The sequence below is a fragment of the Tyto alba genome, unplaced genomic scaffold (genome assembly GCF_018691265.1).
Source record: "Tyto alba isolate M040663 unplaced genomic scaffold, T.alba_DEE_v4.0 Super-Scaffold_2, whole genome shotgun sequence".
NCBI classification, from domain to species: Eukaryota; Metazoa; Chordata; class Aves; order Strigiformes; family Tytonidae; genus Tyto; species Tyto alba.
This window is the reverse complement of record NW_024881282.1, coordinates 34245875-34261983: the sequence shown is the minus strand read 5'-3', so window position 1 is coordinate 34261983 and position 16109 is coordinate 34245875. Positions and strand designations below refer to the sequence as shown.

The window sequence follows — 16109 nt, the reverse complement described above, 5'->3', positions numbered from 1 at the left end:
GCCAGCTCCCCAGCTCAGTTAACTGTTAATGGTGCAAAAATTTGGATGAGCTGAGGCAGATCTGAAGGACCCATTTCTTTTTTGGCAATATTCCTGACATCGGCATAAAGCAACTAACCATCTGCATAAAAAGTTGCCACAATCACTTAATAAAATACAACCATATAACATCTTAGTTGTTAAAGCACCATTAAACTAAATGTAAAAATATGAGAATTCACAAAAATCAAATTTCAGTCTCAGAAAAACAAATATTAGGTGTCAAATGAATTACACAGACCTTACGGAGCCTCAAAAATACTTCAAAATGGTCCTCATAGTACATCCAACAGCAAATAAATGCTGCTCTTGAGAAGTTTTGAAAACTTTTAGAATGCTTCACTACCATTAGCTCCTTTGTCAGTTTACTACAATCACTGTGAAGGTATACCAGTGCTGACATAATGCTAGAATTTTATATATAGTTGAAAGACTTTGGGGGTGGGTTTTTCCCTCCCTCTTCATCTTTCAGGTGTTTTATCACTATCAGCCATCTCGAAGAGATCTGTTTTTAAACTGATTAGCTAAAACTTTGCCACTGTAGTTTGAAATCCACTCCCCGCTCCCCCCCTTATTAAATAAGGGACAACAAAGACAACAAGATACATAACCTGACAAACAGGGATTTACCACAAAGGGATTCAACTACTGAAATCGCAAACAAAACTGATTTATTCCTTTTACTGGAATCCTTTTTAAATGAAGACAGCCATCCCATCTAGCTTACTTGATTCTGGAGTTCAAAGTCACCTCTGTTTTTTTTTTCTGAACCACAGAGAACTATAAAAGTTTATGCTCTCCAAGACTGTGGCAAAAAAACCCATCCCATTAATCTGGTATGATTTTCAAGGGCAAATTCAGACACAGCGGTATCATTATTTTCTTTTTTCGATTTTCAAGCATTCCTTATTTCTTTTTAAAATGCCCTTATTGTTTGAACTGAAGTTATCACCTAAGTTTTTCTTTAGAAGGCAGATGTCTTGAGTGGAATTTTTTTTTGTTCTACTATCATAACTTTAGAAGGAATTACAGTTACTGCAATTCCCCAATGGTCTAAAAAAAATTCAGGAGCAGTCATAACTTTGCCACGCTCATAAAACAATCAATCTTAAAATCAATTTATCTTCTGGAATTCAAAGTGAACAGAAAAGCAAAACCAGGACAGTTACCACTTTTATAAAAAGCCTCATCCAAGGAGAAAACCAAGATTACTACTGAAAAAAAAAAAAAAAAAAAAGCCAAGAGTAAAATTACCATCTTTCTATTCATCCAGACAAGAAGTGACAGATACCTGCCATTTGCAGACCTGACATCTACATGTCTGTTTTACCAGATCATATAAAAAGGGGACAAAACAGGCAAATCATGCCAGAGAAACCTAAAGAGCTATTAAGAAGTGCTGAATGACAACCATAAAATCCTGTTTATCTGTGCACTGTGTTTACTTTGCTACAGCTTAAGAGCATTACAGCATCCAATTCAAACCACCCAAAACATATTTTAAAAAAAATTAACCCTCTTCCTTGTTCCATCTAGTAGTAAAACTTGCATCCACTGACACTAACAGCAAAAGAAAAATCCGTATGCTAAAACAGAAGCTCTCCAAAAGCAGTATGAGGAGTTTTATTATATGATATGCTCATGCACAGTTTTAGTGATCCCTTTTCTGCCATGCATACACACATGTTCGTTTAACAGTATCGTTATTACTTGCCTGTTGCAGTCCCACTGTCGCTCTGCAGCAGTGCTCCTGTCACTGGTTGTGCGTTGTTTGGGTTTGCTCCTGGTGCTGTTGGGGGAGGAGGCCCTGCTCCACCTCCAAGGAGCATACAAGATGGCGGAGGGGGCTGCCCACGTTTCAGTAACACTTTGTGGTCCTGCTGGCAACGGAATCGCGGCGGCACCTCCCGAGGCATGTAGCGGGCGGCGCTTGGCGGTTGTCCGTTCGGCACTGCCACCCTTTTGGCATTGTTGCCACCATTGACTGGTGGCGATGGAGAGTTGCCAATTGGGCTGGCAGCCACTGGTTGGCTTAAACTTGGTTTCGTCACTTCGGGCACTGAAAAACAGGAAGAATGAGAATCAGAAAATTTTCCACTTAAACCCGTGGTAGCTACAAGAACTCACTGCGACACTTTCCTTCTGCGATGGCATTCTTCTCTGAAATACTGTGCAACTTCAACCTCATCAAAGAACATTTTAATTGAAGAAGCAGGAGTAAGCAGCAGCAGCAGCAAACTTCTTGCTTCCATGTGCAACTGTGTGCCTCAGGATGAAACTCTGCCCTCAGCAAGTATCTTGCCCTAAGCCCCAAATTTCTTGGGAACATAAAGTTGGCAGAGAACACCACCCCGGGCAATGAGTAATTTTAAAATATGAGGAGTCAATTATAACCATTTCCCCCACCACCCCCCTGATCTTCAACTGGTTTTTGGATTGTTAGGCATCACCCTTATGGAAGATCTGAAATCAGATCCCCAAGTTTTCACCTGCTCACTAGGAGACACGGCCACTGTCAAAACAAACAAAAATAGGGGGGAAAAAACCCCAACAACCTCCTCTTGGTAGTAAGAGTTGACTCTCACCCAAAAGGCAGTCCCACATACAGCATTTGTACGGGGCTCACTTTCCCAGCTGGTCACCAGGTGCCCCTATAAGCAAGGACAAGCTGCTTCTGAGGGCTATTATGCATTGGAGAAGAGGAAAACCACAAACAAATCCTTGAGGAACTAACACAGTCACAAAATTTACTTAAGAGACTCTAGACTTGTGACCCCTTACCCATATTCTCCATGTGCTTTTTTGAACCATAGCAAAAGAAACTCCTAGTCAGGGACCTAGAAGGTATAATTGCTAAGACATCAGGCTCCAAAGGCAAGGAAAATTTAATACATCTACTCTAGCCTTTGTTGAAGATTAATACAGGAAAGGGATGTCCAGAAAGCCCTCCCCAGCAAACTGAACATAATCAGTAAAACTCTTCTTCTTACAAATGTGGGATTAAGACAAGCAAGTGTCTCTGGCAACATGAATGCATCATTCCCCACATTTTAGTTTGATAAGGGTTTTCCAATTTCTCTATATAGGCTTCACTGCCCACCTCCCCACCCCCCCCTCAAAACATGGTGTTAGATGTAAAATCAAGTTACTATCTTAGTTCTCTTCTGTCGATTGTGGTAATTTCCCCACACAATTTTTAGAAAACTGACACACAAATCAAGATTAAATATATTTTTAGATCAGTTAGATAAGCTTAATTTTCAAGATGCTCACTCATCAGTCCTGCCTCATCTGTTGGACTTTTATGTCCCTGAACTTATGTTTCCAAAAGCAAGTAATTTTCACTCATTCTGGTACCTCATCATAAGCAGTACTTTCCCTGTCTTCCATTCCATTTATATAGGTTGTTTCAGTTTTTGGTTACTTGTCTAAAACCTTCACAAAACTGAAAACTAAGTATTTCTGCTAACCCATTCTATCCACAATTCTCACTCCCTCTTCAAGTATTTTGATGCTGACAACATGGATAGTTTTAGGCTCTCCATTTTATCACCTCAATTTTTATTTCTTCTGAATACACATCTTCAGTATTTCATCTTGACTCCTAATTCCCTTTCCTTTTCCAATAGTTTTGATCAAGATCTGAGTCTTGGCTCAAGTCAGTAAAAAAATACTCTTTAGGATCAAAGAGTCTTACCTTTGGTTTTTTGATCTGTGACCTGCAAATTAAAAGCAAGAATGTAAATAGAGTTTTAAGAACCTCAGAACAAACATTGAACAGGCTGCACTAAATCATGACCTTAATTTATTAGCACAAGAACAATATTTGGTGGTGTATGAAAATAATCAGCTACAAGCACTACAAGTCTAAACAGTATTCCTAGGCATACATATTAAGTTTTCAAAAATACTGCAGCTCCTGTAATACCTTTATCTGATGCAAAACTCCCTGGCAGAACAGCAATTACTTCACTCATGGTTTTTAGCATTCACCCCGCTCTTCATCCCAAACATGGACTTCCAAAGCACAAATAAACGTGTGCTAATAGCACTACAGTTCTTCCAGATTTTGGAGTGAAGTATCAAAGTGTATCAAAAACTTCCTTCTATGAGAGTATCCTTACAGCAGACTGCTGGGGCTAGCAACGGAATTCCCACAGGAGCAACCACAGGTGAGAATAGCAGTCTCTGCCTCTGCCATCTTCCCATTTCACCTTTCCCATGATATCTCTTCCAAGGAGAAGAAATCCTAAACCTCACTGAATTCATTCCCACAATTACAAAAAGTACCAGCAATACCTATAAAGCACCAGACTTCTAAATCTCTTGAACGCAGTAAGAACTGGATTACTGAAGTGAGCCATCACACTGGCCAATGTACTCAATACGTGGTTTTGCCGTACTTCTACATTCTTTCAGCATAGCAGATTTCAAGCTACAGTAGAGACAAACATACCACTGGTATATTCTCTGGAATCATGTGTATTGTAGCATGTTTTGAACCTGTCGATCATGAGTTCCACTACACAATAATGGAAAAACCCTAAAGATCATCATGTGTCAGGTTCTATGACACCTATTCTTAAAAGAAATTGCTGAACTAGTCCATAATTCTGGAAAGCACAGAGTGACAGTATAGAATAATGAAAGCACAAGTAAAAAGCAGTTTATTGTTTAAACCAACCAAACCAGAACTCCTTTGTATGGTAAAGAATAAAAAGACAAACTGCACTGAATTGCTATGGCATCATTTACTTTGCAAAGATGAACACTGCAATACGCAAAGTGGAACGTTCGCTATAATACAAAATCTTAAGCATTGTAACTTCACAGAATCATGCAATCCAAAAGTCTCCAAGACACTAAAAATGCACGTCCCAAAACTGTGTCTGTATCAAGACACACATTTCAGAATTTTCACTTCACTTAAGAGAAATCCCATATGCAAATTACATCATCTTCTGTAAGAAAGTTAAAAATTCTGTTAAGAACTTAAGTGACTCTGTTGCTTCACTACTAGAGGGAAAAGAAGAGGGAAAAAAAATTATTAATGAATCCAGTCTGGTAATGCTGATATGTTTACTACAGTCAACGGTAAACATGTTCAGTAAATGAGTAACTTGTCTACTTGGAAGAACCCCATTTTACCAAATCTTTAACGAATTCTACATGATAAACCCAGGTTTTCTTTAGCAGGGAAAAAAAATACAAAAACCTTCTGCCTATATGTATCTCTCTCCTAGTCAAAATGATCTGGTTTTGTGATTACTTTTTTTTTTTGTTTATAAAAGCTGAGAAAATGTGACACTGTCTCAGATTTACAGCTGTCATCTCTCTGTGGGCAATCTATAAGCATCAGCAGGGCAGGAGCAGCTATAGTGAACAGAAGGCGGAGTGTAACTCAGCCTTCTGACAAGCTACCAAACAGCCCCTGGGACACTAACCACAGGAATTCAGTCTGTGAATTTGCTTGCATAACCTCTGTTGAAGTGATTTTTTTGTTTTGTTTTTTTTTTTTTTTTCCAGTTTCAGAAGATCCAGACAGAAACAGTTGTGTCACGTTATACAAACTCTTTCTGAAAAAGGTACCCTCAAATCCTTACTGCTTACTTGGTGAACAACACCACAAACACTAAGAAGGAACACACACATTTATGTTCTGTCCGTTTCGTTGCCTACTTTGCTATTCCTAGATATCTCCAATTATTACTGTTAAGTTTGGTCTCTAGGCGATTAAGTTATTTAGTGCTTACCCTTCCCAAGATTTTGGCAAAATATCATAACATTCAATCATACTGAGTAACTTAGTAGGTGAGGGACCACACAGGAAAGCTGTCAAACCTCCTTTGTATCCAAAGCACTGATTCCTCAGTAAACACAGCATTGTTATCAAGGTGACGAGTATAACCTTTACAAATTTCTCTTTTATCATTGAGTATCAGCTTATAATCCTCAAATCACTAGTTTTTGTTTACCAGGGTCTGCTCCTCCCACTTCCTACATACACTTTTTGTAATTGAACATTCAACAGCAGCAACACTGAGGCAAAAAGACACTGAAGAAACCTTATTCTGTAGCTTCTGATCTTTGCAGTATTATTGGGGATGTATCAACACAATGACTGGATAAAGACAACAGAAATACACCAGTTTATCCACATCTGATTTAAATTGATAGACTCAAATTGGTGAAAAAGCCAGATTTAAAAAGACCCCAGATAAACCAAAATTTAACTGAAATCAGTGCTCTCTGTTCTCAGCAGGAACCTACAAAATCTAACAGAGTAAGATCTGATTTTTTGTAGGATCTGTTGTTACTGAAGCAACTGAAAAACAGAGGAAGAAAGTAAACTGAAAGAAAGTAAAGCCTTCTGCTCTTAATTTCACATAATCATTGAGGTTGTAAGGGACAGCCTCTGGAGATCTAGTTCACATTTCCCAGTCCTGTTCCTCACCCGACCCCAGGATTCTCTCCAACTCAAAAACAAAGTCATCAAAAACAGATTGTACAGGGCCACATCCAACTTGGTTTTGAGCACCTCCAAAGATGGAGGCACAACCAGCTCTCTGGGAAACCTGTTCCAGTGGTTGCCCAGTCACACACATGCACAAAGTAAGTCTTTATATGATTAAGTGGAATTTCCTGTATTTCAATTTGTGCACGATGCCTTGTGCCTTGTCACTGGGCACCACTGAGAAGAGCCTGCTTCCATCTTCTTTACTCCCTCCCACAAGGTATTTATATATATTGATTGATAAGATCCCTCTGAGTCTTCTCTTCTTCAGGCTGAATAGTCCCAGCTCGCGCAGCCTCTCCTCATTTGTCAGATGCTCCAGCCCTTTAACCATCTTAGGGGCCTTTTGCTGGACCTGCTCCATGATGCTTACATCTGTCTCATACTGGGAAGCCCAGAACTAGACAGAAACAATTTTACTGGTAAAAAATATCAATAAAGCCGCAAGAAACTCAAGTTCATATGTCAAGTCAACGCCTCGATTTTTCTATCAACTGGATTTTCAGCAGAATAGAGAGCTTCTAATATATCAAGTGTTCAAACCCATTTTCTGAGCAAAAATCATTTTCAATGACTTATCAATTCTCCACGGTTCACACTCTGATACACTTCAGCAAAAGTGCTACTGGCTACAGAAAATGTAAAACCGAAGTGATACTTAACAAAAAAATGAAGGGAGCCGTCAGTAGTAAATATTTCATATAAGCCTCCTTAAGGACTTAAAAAAAAAAAAGTATCATCTTGCTCTATAAAATATTTAGTCAATTTTACTGCAAGAATTGCAAAATCCCAGCAGCATTTTCATCTCCAAACACCGCAAAACATCAGGAGTTGCATAGATCAAGAGAGCCCATATTCAATAGTTTCTATCCAAAACCTTCTTTTACTTCACATGACATACTAAGAAATGTCTGAGTTAAACATTTAAGTTGCAGAAAAATGATGCAAAAAAGTCTTCAATGCAGTATCACTCTAAACAATCACATTTTTAAGCTCAAATCCAAACAAATTAACGTCTTATCAGCCCAAATACTAGTTATGTTACAGTTGGATAAAAGAATGCAAATATCAAAACCTACCTTCTGAGCAGATTCCTTCTTTTTCTTATCCTCTTTCTTCCTTTTCTTGTCTTCCATTAACTGTTCTTCCCTTTCTTGCTCCTTCTCTCTGCCAAAACATGAAAACCAACAGTATGAGCACAATCATGTTGTCCAACAAGAGCCACACACACTATATCATCCCTCTTCCCCCCAAGAGAGGAAGTCAAGATACTAGATTCCTCTTATCATACTTCATTTGCATTTGAAGGTTTCAGACTAATCGAGATAAGAAAAGGACCTTCTAGCTCAGTGTGACCACAATCATACCACTTGCTATATAAAGGAAAATTCTTATATTTGGATCAGGCCTCTTATGGCAGTACCCTTTAATTGGGTTGAGCTATTATTTAATGAAGAGTCTCATGAATCTTTTCATATGGTAAAAAAAGGGAAGTTGTAATTTAATATAAGATGGTTTGGTCTGATACAACATTTATCTTCACAAGGAGAAGATATTATTCTACTGCCTGTAGCTATGTCACTTGTAAGAGACTAGAAGTGTCATAGCAAATCAAAACCATCATTTATTATACAAATCACTTATTTAATTCCTAGCCTATTGTACCCACCCACAGAATTTTTGTGATAAAACTGGTAATATAAATTAATTTCCAGGGAATCTATTTTTTCCACAAGAACATTCTTTTAAAAAAGGAAGAAAAATACATGCAGCAGCTATTGTTGTCGAGCTATCATCTTGTTGCTATGTTTTCTATCAAATACAAAAGTACCAGAAAATGGTTAATTTACTGCATATAGGCTATTGGCTGAGCTGTTTCTATGGTGAATCACATTTTTGTTAAGCAATTCTCTTCACCTCCTTAAAAGTAAATTTAAGACCAAGTTTTCAGCTCACTCGGAGTAATTTCTTTTTATAGGGAAAGATTAAGACAAAGACAATTAATGTAAAAAGATGATCTAACAGATAAGGGGTAGGATCAGACACCAGAGATATGTACTTTACAAAAAGGAAACAACTAACAAGTATAACCCATGATCGTTCAGAATAAGATTTTATAAAATAAAGAACAGCTTTATAAACTCCTGTTTGTTTTTAATAGTACTGAATTATTTCTTAGTATTTATGCAAAATTAAAGCTCTTTTTAAATCACAGTTTAAAAAGCTTAGAGTTGAGTTGGCTTTGCTGTCATGTCACTCAGACTTTTCCTTACATTGCATTTATATGGTATAAGTAATATTCTTGTTTGCATCTTCACTGGGTACTGGCAAGTCAGTGTACAAACAGACATTTACATAACTAATCAATTCCTACAAAAGCATTTTGAGATGTTATGTGCTCAGGGCTTCCTGATTGAGGATTTCAAAGAACTCTCTTAAAGAGAAAAGGTCCTATGGACACTAAGAAAATGTCTTCCTGGGTTCCTACAGTTAGGCTCTCCTTGATGGATGGAGAAAATGAGTAACAGCAAGATGAGTTCTTGGTAACAACATCCTGAGGTTATTACCAAATGCAATTCACACATAATGGCAAGTTCATTTTGCATTTAATGAAGTTTGAGGCAAGCATTCCACATCATACAGAAGAGTTTTTTGCACTCTGTCTGGTATTGCTTAAGTTAGGTCAGTTTTTGCGCTTTTTTGTTCTCTATAAAATGTCAAAGCACACTTCCCAGCCCTGAACTCTGGCAAGGAAAAGCCCTGCAGGTTTTTCAGTTTTACTAACAGCACAAGACATGAAGCACTGGGGAGGTTAGTATACTTCATATTATCTGACATGGCATTGAGACAAAATTTTCCGTTTTTTTGTTGGTTTTTTTTTTTTTAGCCACAGATTGTAAGCAATATGAAAATGCTCTCCAGTGACACCCTCGTATTTCAAAGTTACTATAACCTCAAATTATGTTTATTACTTTTGTACTGTCAAGCTGTGTGTGCCTTTTGAGTCGTAATGCCAGTTACAAGTATACTATTTCCAAAAAACTTTCTTGCACCAGGCAAAAGTTTAAGAGCTGTCTCAAAAGAGCTGCTGAAAATGGGTAGGATCAAAATACAAAATGACTTCCAGTAACTGCCTGGCACACAGACAGCCTTCTACTTAAAAGCACCTTCTTTAGTTTTGTGAGCAGAAGAGCAGGGAATGGAAAAGAATGAGAAAAAGGTCATATTCACAATCACTGCTGAAGCTATGGCTTAAAAAGGCATGTAGCAATAATAATAAAAGGAGCCAAGGATAGAGGATCCATACCCTGAAAAGTAACCACCTAGTTATGGTCATCTGGCTTTGTGGCAAGTTCAGGACAGGGAAATTGCTACTGCTACTGTCTTGTTTTCAGACATATACGAACAAATATCTCTGTTACTAACATTGCAGAGAAGCCCTTTATTTTGCATGATGATCTTCCTCCCCTTCTGCTCTTTTAGTAGAGATGTGCCAAATGGAATATTAAATGCACACCAACAACTACAATATAACAATACTTAATAAATTAGGCTTCAATTTATGTAAGCACATACCTAAGTTCCACTGAAGTGGAAGGGATCTATCTGAACACTTGGGCTGCATCACATGTACAATACCATAAAGTTTCTGACAAAGTGTAACTGAAACCTCAAAAGTATGTAGGAAGTATGAAGTTATGCTCTCCAAATGACAGAGCAAGAATTGATGCTACTGATGCACTAACGATGTACCACTATGTTGAAAGTTCACTGAATTAGGGGGGAAAATCACTTACTGCCATTTTGGGTATCACACTTGCCACTTTCGCACTTCGATGCATTTCACTAATATTTGAAGTTTTATGACCAATGGTTTCCCTTTTCCACTGTATGCAAGAAGCTTGTTAAACATAAGCTTAACTTGCAGCGGTAAGTGTTCCGATAAATCTAACATAAACAAAGCTTTCAAGTGCCTCATCAATTCATTCAGAAGACAACGCTGGCTGACTATTAACCATCCTTCATTAGCTAAAAGATAATTCTTCCTGGTCTGGTCAAGGAAACTAGAGGGCCCATCATGCACATTCCTGCAAACAGCTGCTTACATTGACAAGATCAACAATGAGGAAAAAATCCATCGACTCCAAATGAGTGAATTTAGAGCAATACAATAGGGTGTGGTTCCGGTTTTTGTTACCAGCACATAGTAATGGGAACATGGACACACCACAACCCTGAAGAGGAAGTTTGATAAATAACAATCAGCAGCCAGGTTTTTACTCCAGCTTTCTTAAAGACAGCATGTGTTGATCTTAAAAATACGACCTAACTGCACTTCAGTATTTCCCACAAAATCTTACAATCAACATTATTGAAAAGTATTTAAAATGCATATTACAGACTTTAATTCCGAGTATTTAAAGTAAGGTATATTAACATCTTACGAATGAAGAGGAACTACAGAGTGTAATCCAAAATTTTATTTTCTTTATAAAAAGCCAAAACCAAACAAACCCTGTAGCTATGATGCAGTACACTCAGTATCTTTTAAGTTCTTATAACAACCTCTTCTGGCTAAGACAAAAGCAAATCATTTCAGAGAAAAAAGGGTTTTCAGCTAATTAACTAGAGAATTAACAGAAAATACTTGTGAAGTCCAAGTTATTAAAACAGATAGCCATTGGGGGGGGAGAAGGAGGGAAGGGAAGGAAGGTTATTCAAGAAGCATGCCCTCCCCCAAAACACTTTACCAGTTTTGGAAAATGTTAACTTCCTGCAAAACTCTAATACTAGTTTTTCCAGAAAACTCTATTTTTAAAAGACTTATTCTCGCAAGGTATGGGCTTGAGGCGCAGGTAGAGAAGTTGTCTTCAAAGTTCTTGCTATCACAGACTGAACTATGAGACGAGATGACGTAGTATGTATTACATACTATCTGCTCGGTAGAGATAAAGCACCACACGGAGTATTAAGTCTACACAAAACCCCCACAGCCCTATAAAGTCACCCTCCAACTAAAACTGCACACAAAAATATAAGTAAAATGTAAGGAATGAAAATTTCTAGGAACTCAGGAGTGGCACTTTACTGTATAGAATTCCTGGTTCCTTCCACAGGGCTATAGAGCAACAGTGTAACAGTGTTTGGAAGTTCCTCATACCTAAAGATGTGGACTAGATACCAGTACTGTAAGTTATCTTCCCTCCTCTTGATTCAATGATTTACTTTCTTTCAGTACAGTTAATTTGGTTTAGGTATACTATAACACAACACAGGAGTGACAGTAAAGTTCTACAGGTGCATCCTGTTCTCTGCACTGTGATAAGCATATGATGATTTACAAATTTGCTTCCAAATTGTGAGGTAACTTCTGTATATTCTTCCAGAATACAGGGGATTCCGAAACGACGCTTTAAAGAGAACAAGCTTTATCTATATAGCTACAAGGTCACATTAACAACTGTTAATTTTTCCCTAAAGGCTTTAGCCATAACTAGCCAGAGATAAAGGCCATCACCTTATATGAGGTAATGAGTTGGCATGCATAGGCCAGTCTAAGAGGCAACATTTGAGCTATAAACTAACTCTTTCTTACAGACAGGCCTCCAGCGATCAGACCACAAATATATTTCCAATCATTTAGAAATAGACAAAAAGACCCAAAATTTGAGGGACTAAACCAGAAATTAAATCTACAGTAAGGTACTGAACTTCCATCAAGATTTGAAGCAAGGAGAATTTCCAGTGAGCTCTAACTACAAGCACCTAGCTTCTCAGCATTTCTGAAAGTTTCCTCAGTATTTTGATAAATTATACAGCCTGGATACCAGCAGAATTAGGCATCACACACTGGCATCTCAGATGCACTGCAAAACACCTTTATAACAAGCTCAAGGCCAAATATGCTTTCAGTGCGAAAGCTCTTCTCAACCTATACAGGGACAAAATCTCTTAGAGAAAGTAAGCTGTCTTCAGCAGTGCTGTTCCATGAACTGCTTGCTGCTGCCACTGGAGAAGTACGTTTCATTTCCTTCCACTATATTTCTCTTGATCAAGCTCCTTCTCTGACCTTCCCTTGCTCAAGCTTCCTCTGGAACTCAGCTGATTTTAGGGCAAGCAAATTTAACTCACAGAAACTCACCTGGACCATTCCCCCCATTTCGTAAATGGAATTAGCTTAGAGTATTCTCAGATGAACACCAGAAGTAACACACACAAGCAGCAAGGAATCTGCTCCTTTCAAAGGAGCATGTTAAATTGGTTGCAGTCGAATGAAACTCCACCTTACGGTATCGCAACACCTCCCCACACAGTACTCAGTTAAAACTCTGTAAATTGTATCATGGAAAAATCTAGTACTAGAAGTTTCCTTTTGAAACAGACTCCTACATTGTTGTAATATATTAAGGAGAATGCTTCCTCTGGACTGTATTTAGTCCTTTATCCCATACTCTGCATACGTGACCTGAGCATCGTCACCTGCAGCTGTGCAATTCTCCTAACTGCAACAGGGACTTTACTGACAAAATCCTCTAGCGTAACAGTATTTATATATAAATACATTAAAAAGCATAAGCTGATTAGAACTAAAGGTCATGAGCAATGAACAAAAAGTATACTAGAAACTCCCAAATGAGTTCTTGCACATTGAAGTACAAGCTCTTGCTTCAGGAAAGAATACTGGCAGTCTACTGCTTCAAACACTCAAGGTGGATGGACACTTTCAAATCGTATCAGCAAGCTGGATGTCAGAGACTAAAATTAAAGCAAAATTAAATGCACTGCTATTAGGAGTACAGAAATCTTTACAGTTTTACCTGTAATTTCAATTCAACAAATCCCACCTAAGAGACATGCTCTGTTATTTTAACGGCATGAGAAGAGTATGGCATGTCCAAACACGTGAGTGTGCTCCAGCACATTTAAACAGAACAAACAGAAGCAAGATATAACACAGCATGGGATAAACCCCAGGGTTGTCAGACCCTGTATTGCTAAAAGTAAAATTAATTCCACTAAACTAAGCTATGTAAAGAGTTATGGTCTTGCTGAACAAAAGATTCAAAATGGGATTAATTCATTTTATAAAAAAAAAAAATGTTAAAATGCACAACATCACAGCCACTTTTCTTTTTAAGCAACGCTTGCATGCATAAACTAGACAGATGTAAGCCATGCAACAGCTGGTTAAACAGCAGACAGCCACTTAGTTTTTGGACTGAACTGACAAAAATGTAATATGAAATTGTTTTAGGCCAAGTGAATTCTGATGTTTATAAGGAAAAACCATGATCTTTCCAAATAACACTCCTGAGGATCCAAAGTATAAAAGCTTCAAGAAGAAAAAAAAAAAAATTACTTATTTGTTTGAAATAAGGCTGAAGTTTACAGCAACACTGAACAACTGCAATATTGGAGGGATAAACTATGCAGGTTATATTCAACCAGTTAGTAAGAGGACAACTGTCCCACACTTCTTGAATTACAGTTAAATCAAGGTATCAGAACTCAGCCTTTCAGTACAGTATGAAATTAAAACTTTAATACTTGTAACATATATGTATATAGTATAACAGGTATCCCATCCCCAGGGCAAGCTGTGGATTTTATATACACACAATATACACTTTGCCACGTATTAAATTAAAAGACTTTGGAAAGTGTGTTTTTAGAAGTCTTCTGTAAAACAGTGTTTTCAAGAGGCAAAAGATTATTGCTCATCAGGAAGTTAGAGTAAGCTACTTTTTTCTTCTCTTTGGCTGAAAACCAAAGCAGCGTCACAGCAAGAAGTTTGCTTACTTTAAATAGCATATCTGGAACAACTGATATGTCTTTATCGCAGCAAAACATCAGTAATTTGAAGCTGCTGTAGAAAATAACTATACTTTAAAGCATCAGCATACGGACTTCACGAAAAGTATGCTTTTCTAAAGAAAGACTCCTTATAGAATATGCTACTAGACTTGCTAATTGATTAATTCTTTGTGGAGTATTCTATATATAAGTGTATATATATATATCTGCACAATTATAGAAATAATAGAAAGAAAACAACTCCAATCATAAAGGGCTGTTTACTTTGAAGAACCAGACAGTATAAGCCCTACAACACAACAACAAATGCTCATAAATAAGGTTTGTTCTCAACACTTCAGAAACTGGTTTGGGGAAGAGAATGGGTCAATTTCAGTTTTAAGAATCTCCTGTTAGTAAGAAAACCTTGAATTCTGTAAAAAAAGAACTGGATTTTTTTTAACATTCCATATTTCTTGCTTGCATTCCTTTTATAGAATTACTCTTTCCATCTGTATCACTTATATACATTAAAATAATGACTTCCAGGTACAATCTAAAGTTTCCCAATGTTAGCCACAGTTGAAGAAAAGTAAAGGAAATGGAGAACTACAGCCAAAGTTCTAGAATGTAAGTACTGAGTGAATTTTCTCCCTTACTTCAGCCTTCAAATGCTTTAGAGCACTTACAGAGCAGTAATTATTTCATAGCATGCACACTCATGCACACCAGAGAGACAGATAAGTGTGTTTAGATAAATAGCCCAAGAATTGCAAAACACTGACTGTAATTAAGATGTCCAGTAATTTATCATATCAGAACATTAATTCAGCAAGACACAGCTCTATTCAGGGCTTCAAGGTTTTACATGATTATCAGATAACCTTATTTTCCTCTAAAAACTGTTCACAAACATAGAAGGCTCCCTTACCTACAACTGTTTACCAAGAAAAACAACTTTGTGGTTCTGAAAGCCACAAAAAAGATGGTAACTGAATAAATAACAAACAATATGGAACAGTAAATGGGTAACAGCTACCACAATAAAATCTCAATGAAGAACCTGCCTCTGCTACGGGCTTAGAGAGAAACAAAACATTTTTTTTGACAAGGGAATTGCTGGCAGTCCTCAAGATGTACAGTTGAGATCTCTGTTCCACCACAAATGGTCTATCCTGGTAATATGTACTCTTTCAAACCCTAATTCTCACAAATGCTGTAATTTCAGCAAAGATGATGACAGACTACCTGGCAAAATATTTCTGTGTATCTTGCATTAAGTCACATTTTTTTCATTTCTGCAATTATGGGTGGGTGTGTGTGTGGGGGGGAAATCAAAGCTCTGGACAGATGACCACTCTGAGGGAGCTGTTGCTGTACTTTCCCTTGCAAGTGAGAAACTTCTTTTCACTACACCATCCCAAAAGAACATTCTTCCAACCTTACTGTGCATAAAGAAATATTTCAAGAGTCCTGCCTCACCATACAACACAGGGTTTGAAATAAATGCAGGCTACCTGGGAAAAGTGCCAGGTGTCAGTTAAAGGATCACTTATTAGTCTGCAAGTGCAGTATACACAAGTATTTGCCACTACTGCTTTGTATTAGAAGATTAAGAGATGTAAACTGCCAGTTTTATAATCTCAAGTGGTTTGCATGTTGGGAGAAAAAAAATCTTTTCATTTGAAAACTAACAGAAGAAGAGTTACACAGAACCTTTTCCCTAAACAGCCCTTTCCATGTCGTTATTTTAATTATTTAT

The 16109-nt window shown here is 37.5% G+C and overlaps 1 protein-coding gene across 9 annotated transcripts in view; it reads right to left on the bottom strand.

The window, feature by feature from the left end:
• The window catches only part of TNRC6B (trinucleotide repeat containing adaptor 6B), a 47813-nt gene extending 39995 nt beyond the window's left edge, over positions 1 to 7818 (bottom strand). For 7 of the 9 annotated variants that reach the window (XM_032996771.2, XM_032996772.2, XM_032996774.2 and 4 more), the window contains exons 1-3: positions 7633 to 7817; positions 3737 to 3758; positions 1754 to 2098 (exon numbers count right to left, since the gene is read on the bottom strand). In XM_032996771.2, the coding sequence (XP_032852662.1) occupies positions 1754 to 2098; positions 3737 to 3758; positions 7633 to 7689 (424 nt within the window). In that variant the 5' untranslated portion in view covers positions 7690 to 7817. Of the gene's footprint in view, positions 1 to 1753; positions 2099 to 3736; positions 3759 to 7632 lie in introns of all 9 variants that reach the window. The other 2 variants (XM_042793261.1, XM_032996778.2) reach the window with 2 other exon arrangements.
• Between the last annotated feature and the right edge of the window lie 8291 nt (positions 7819 to 16109).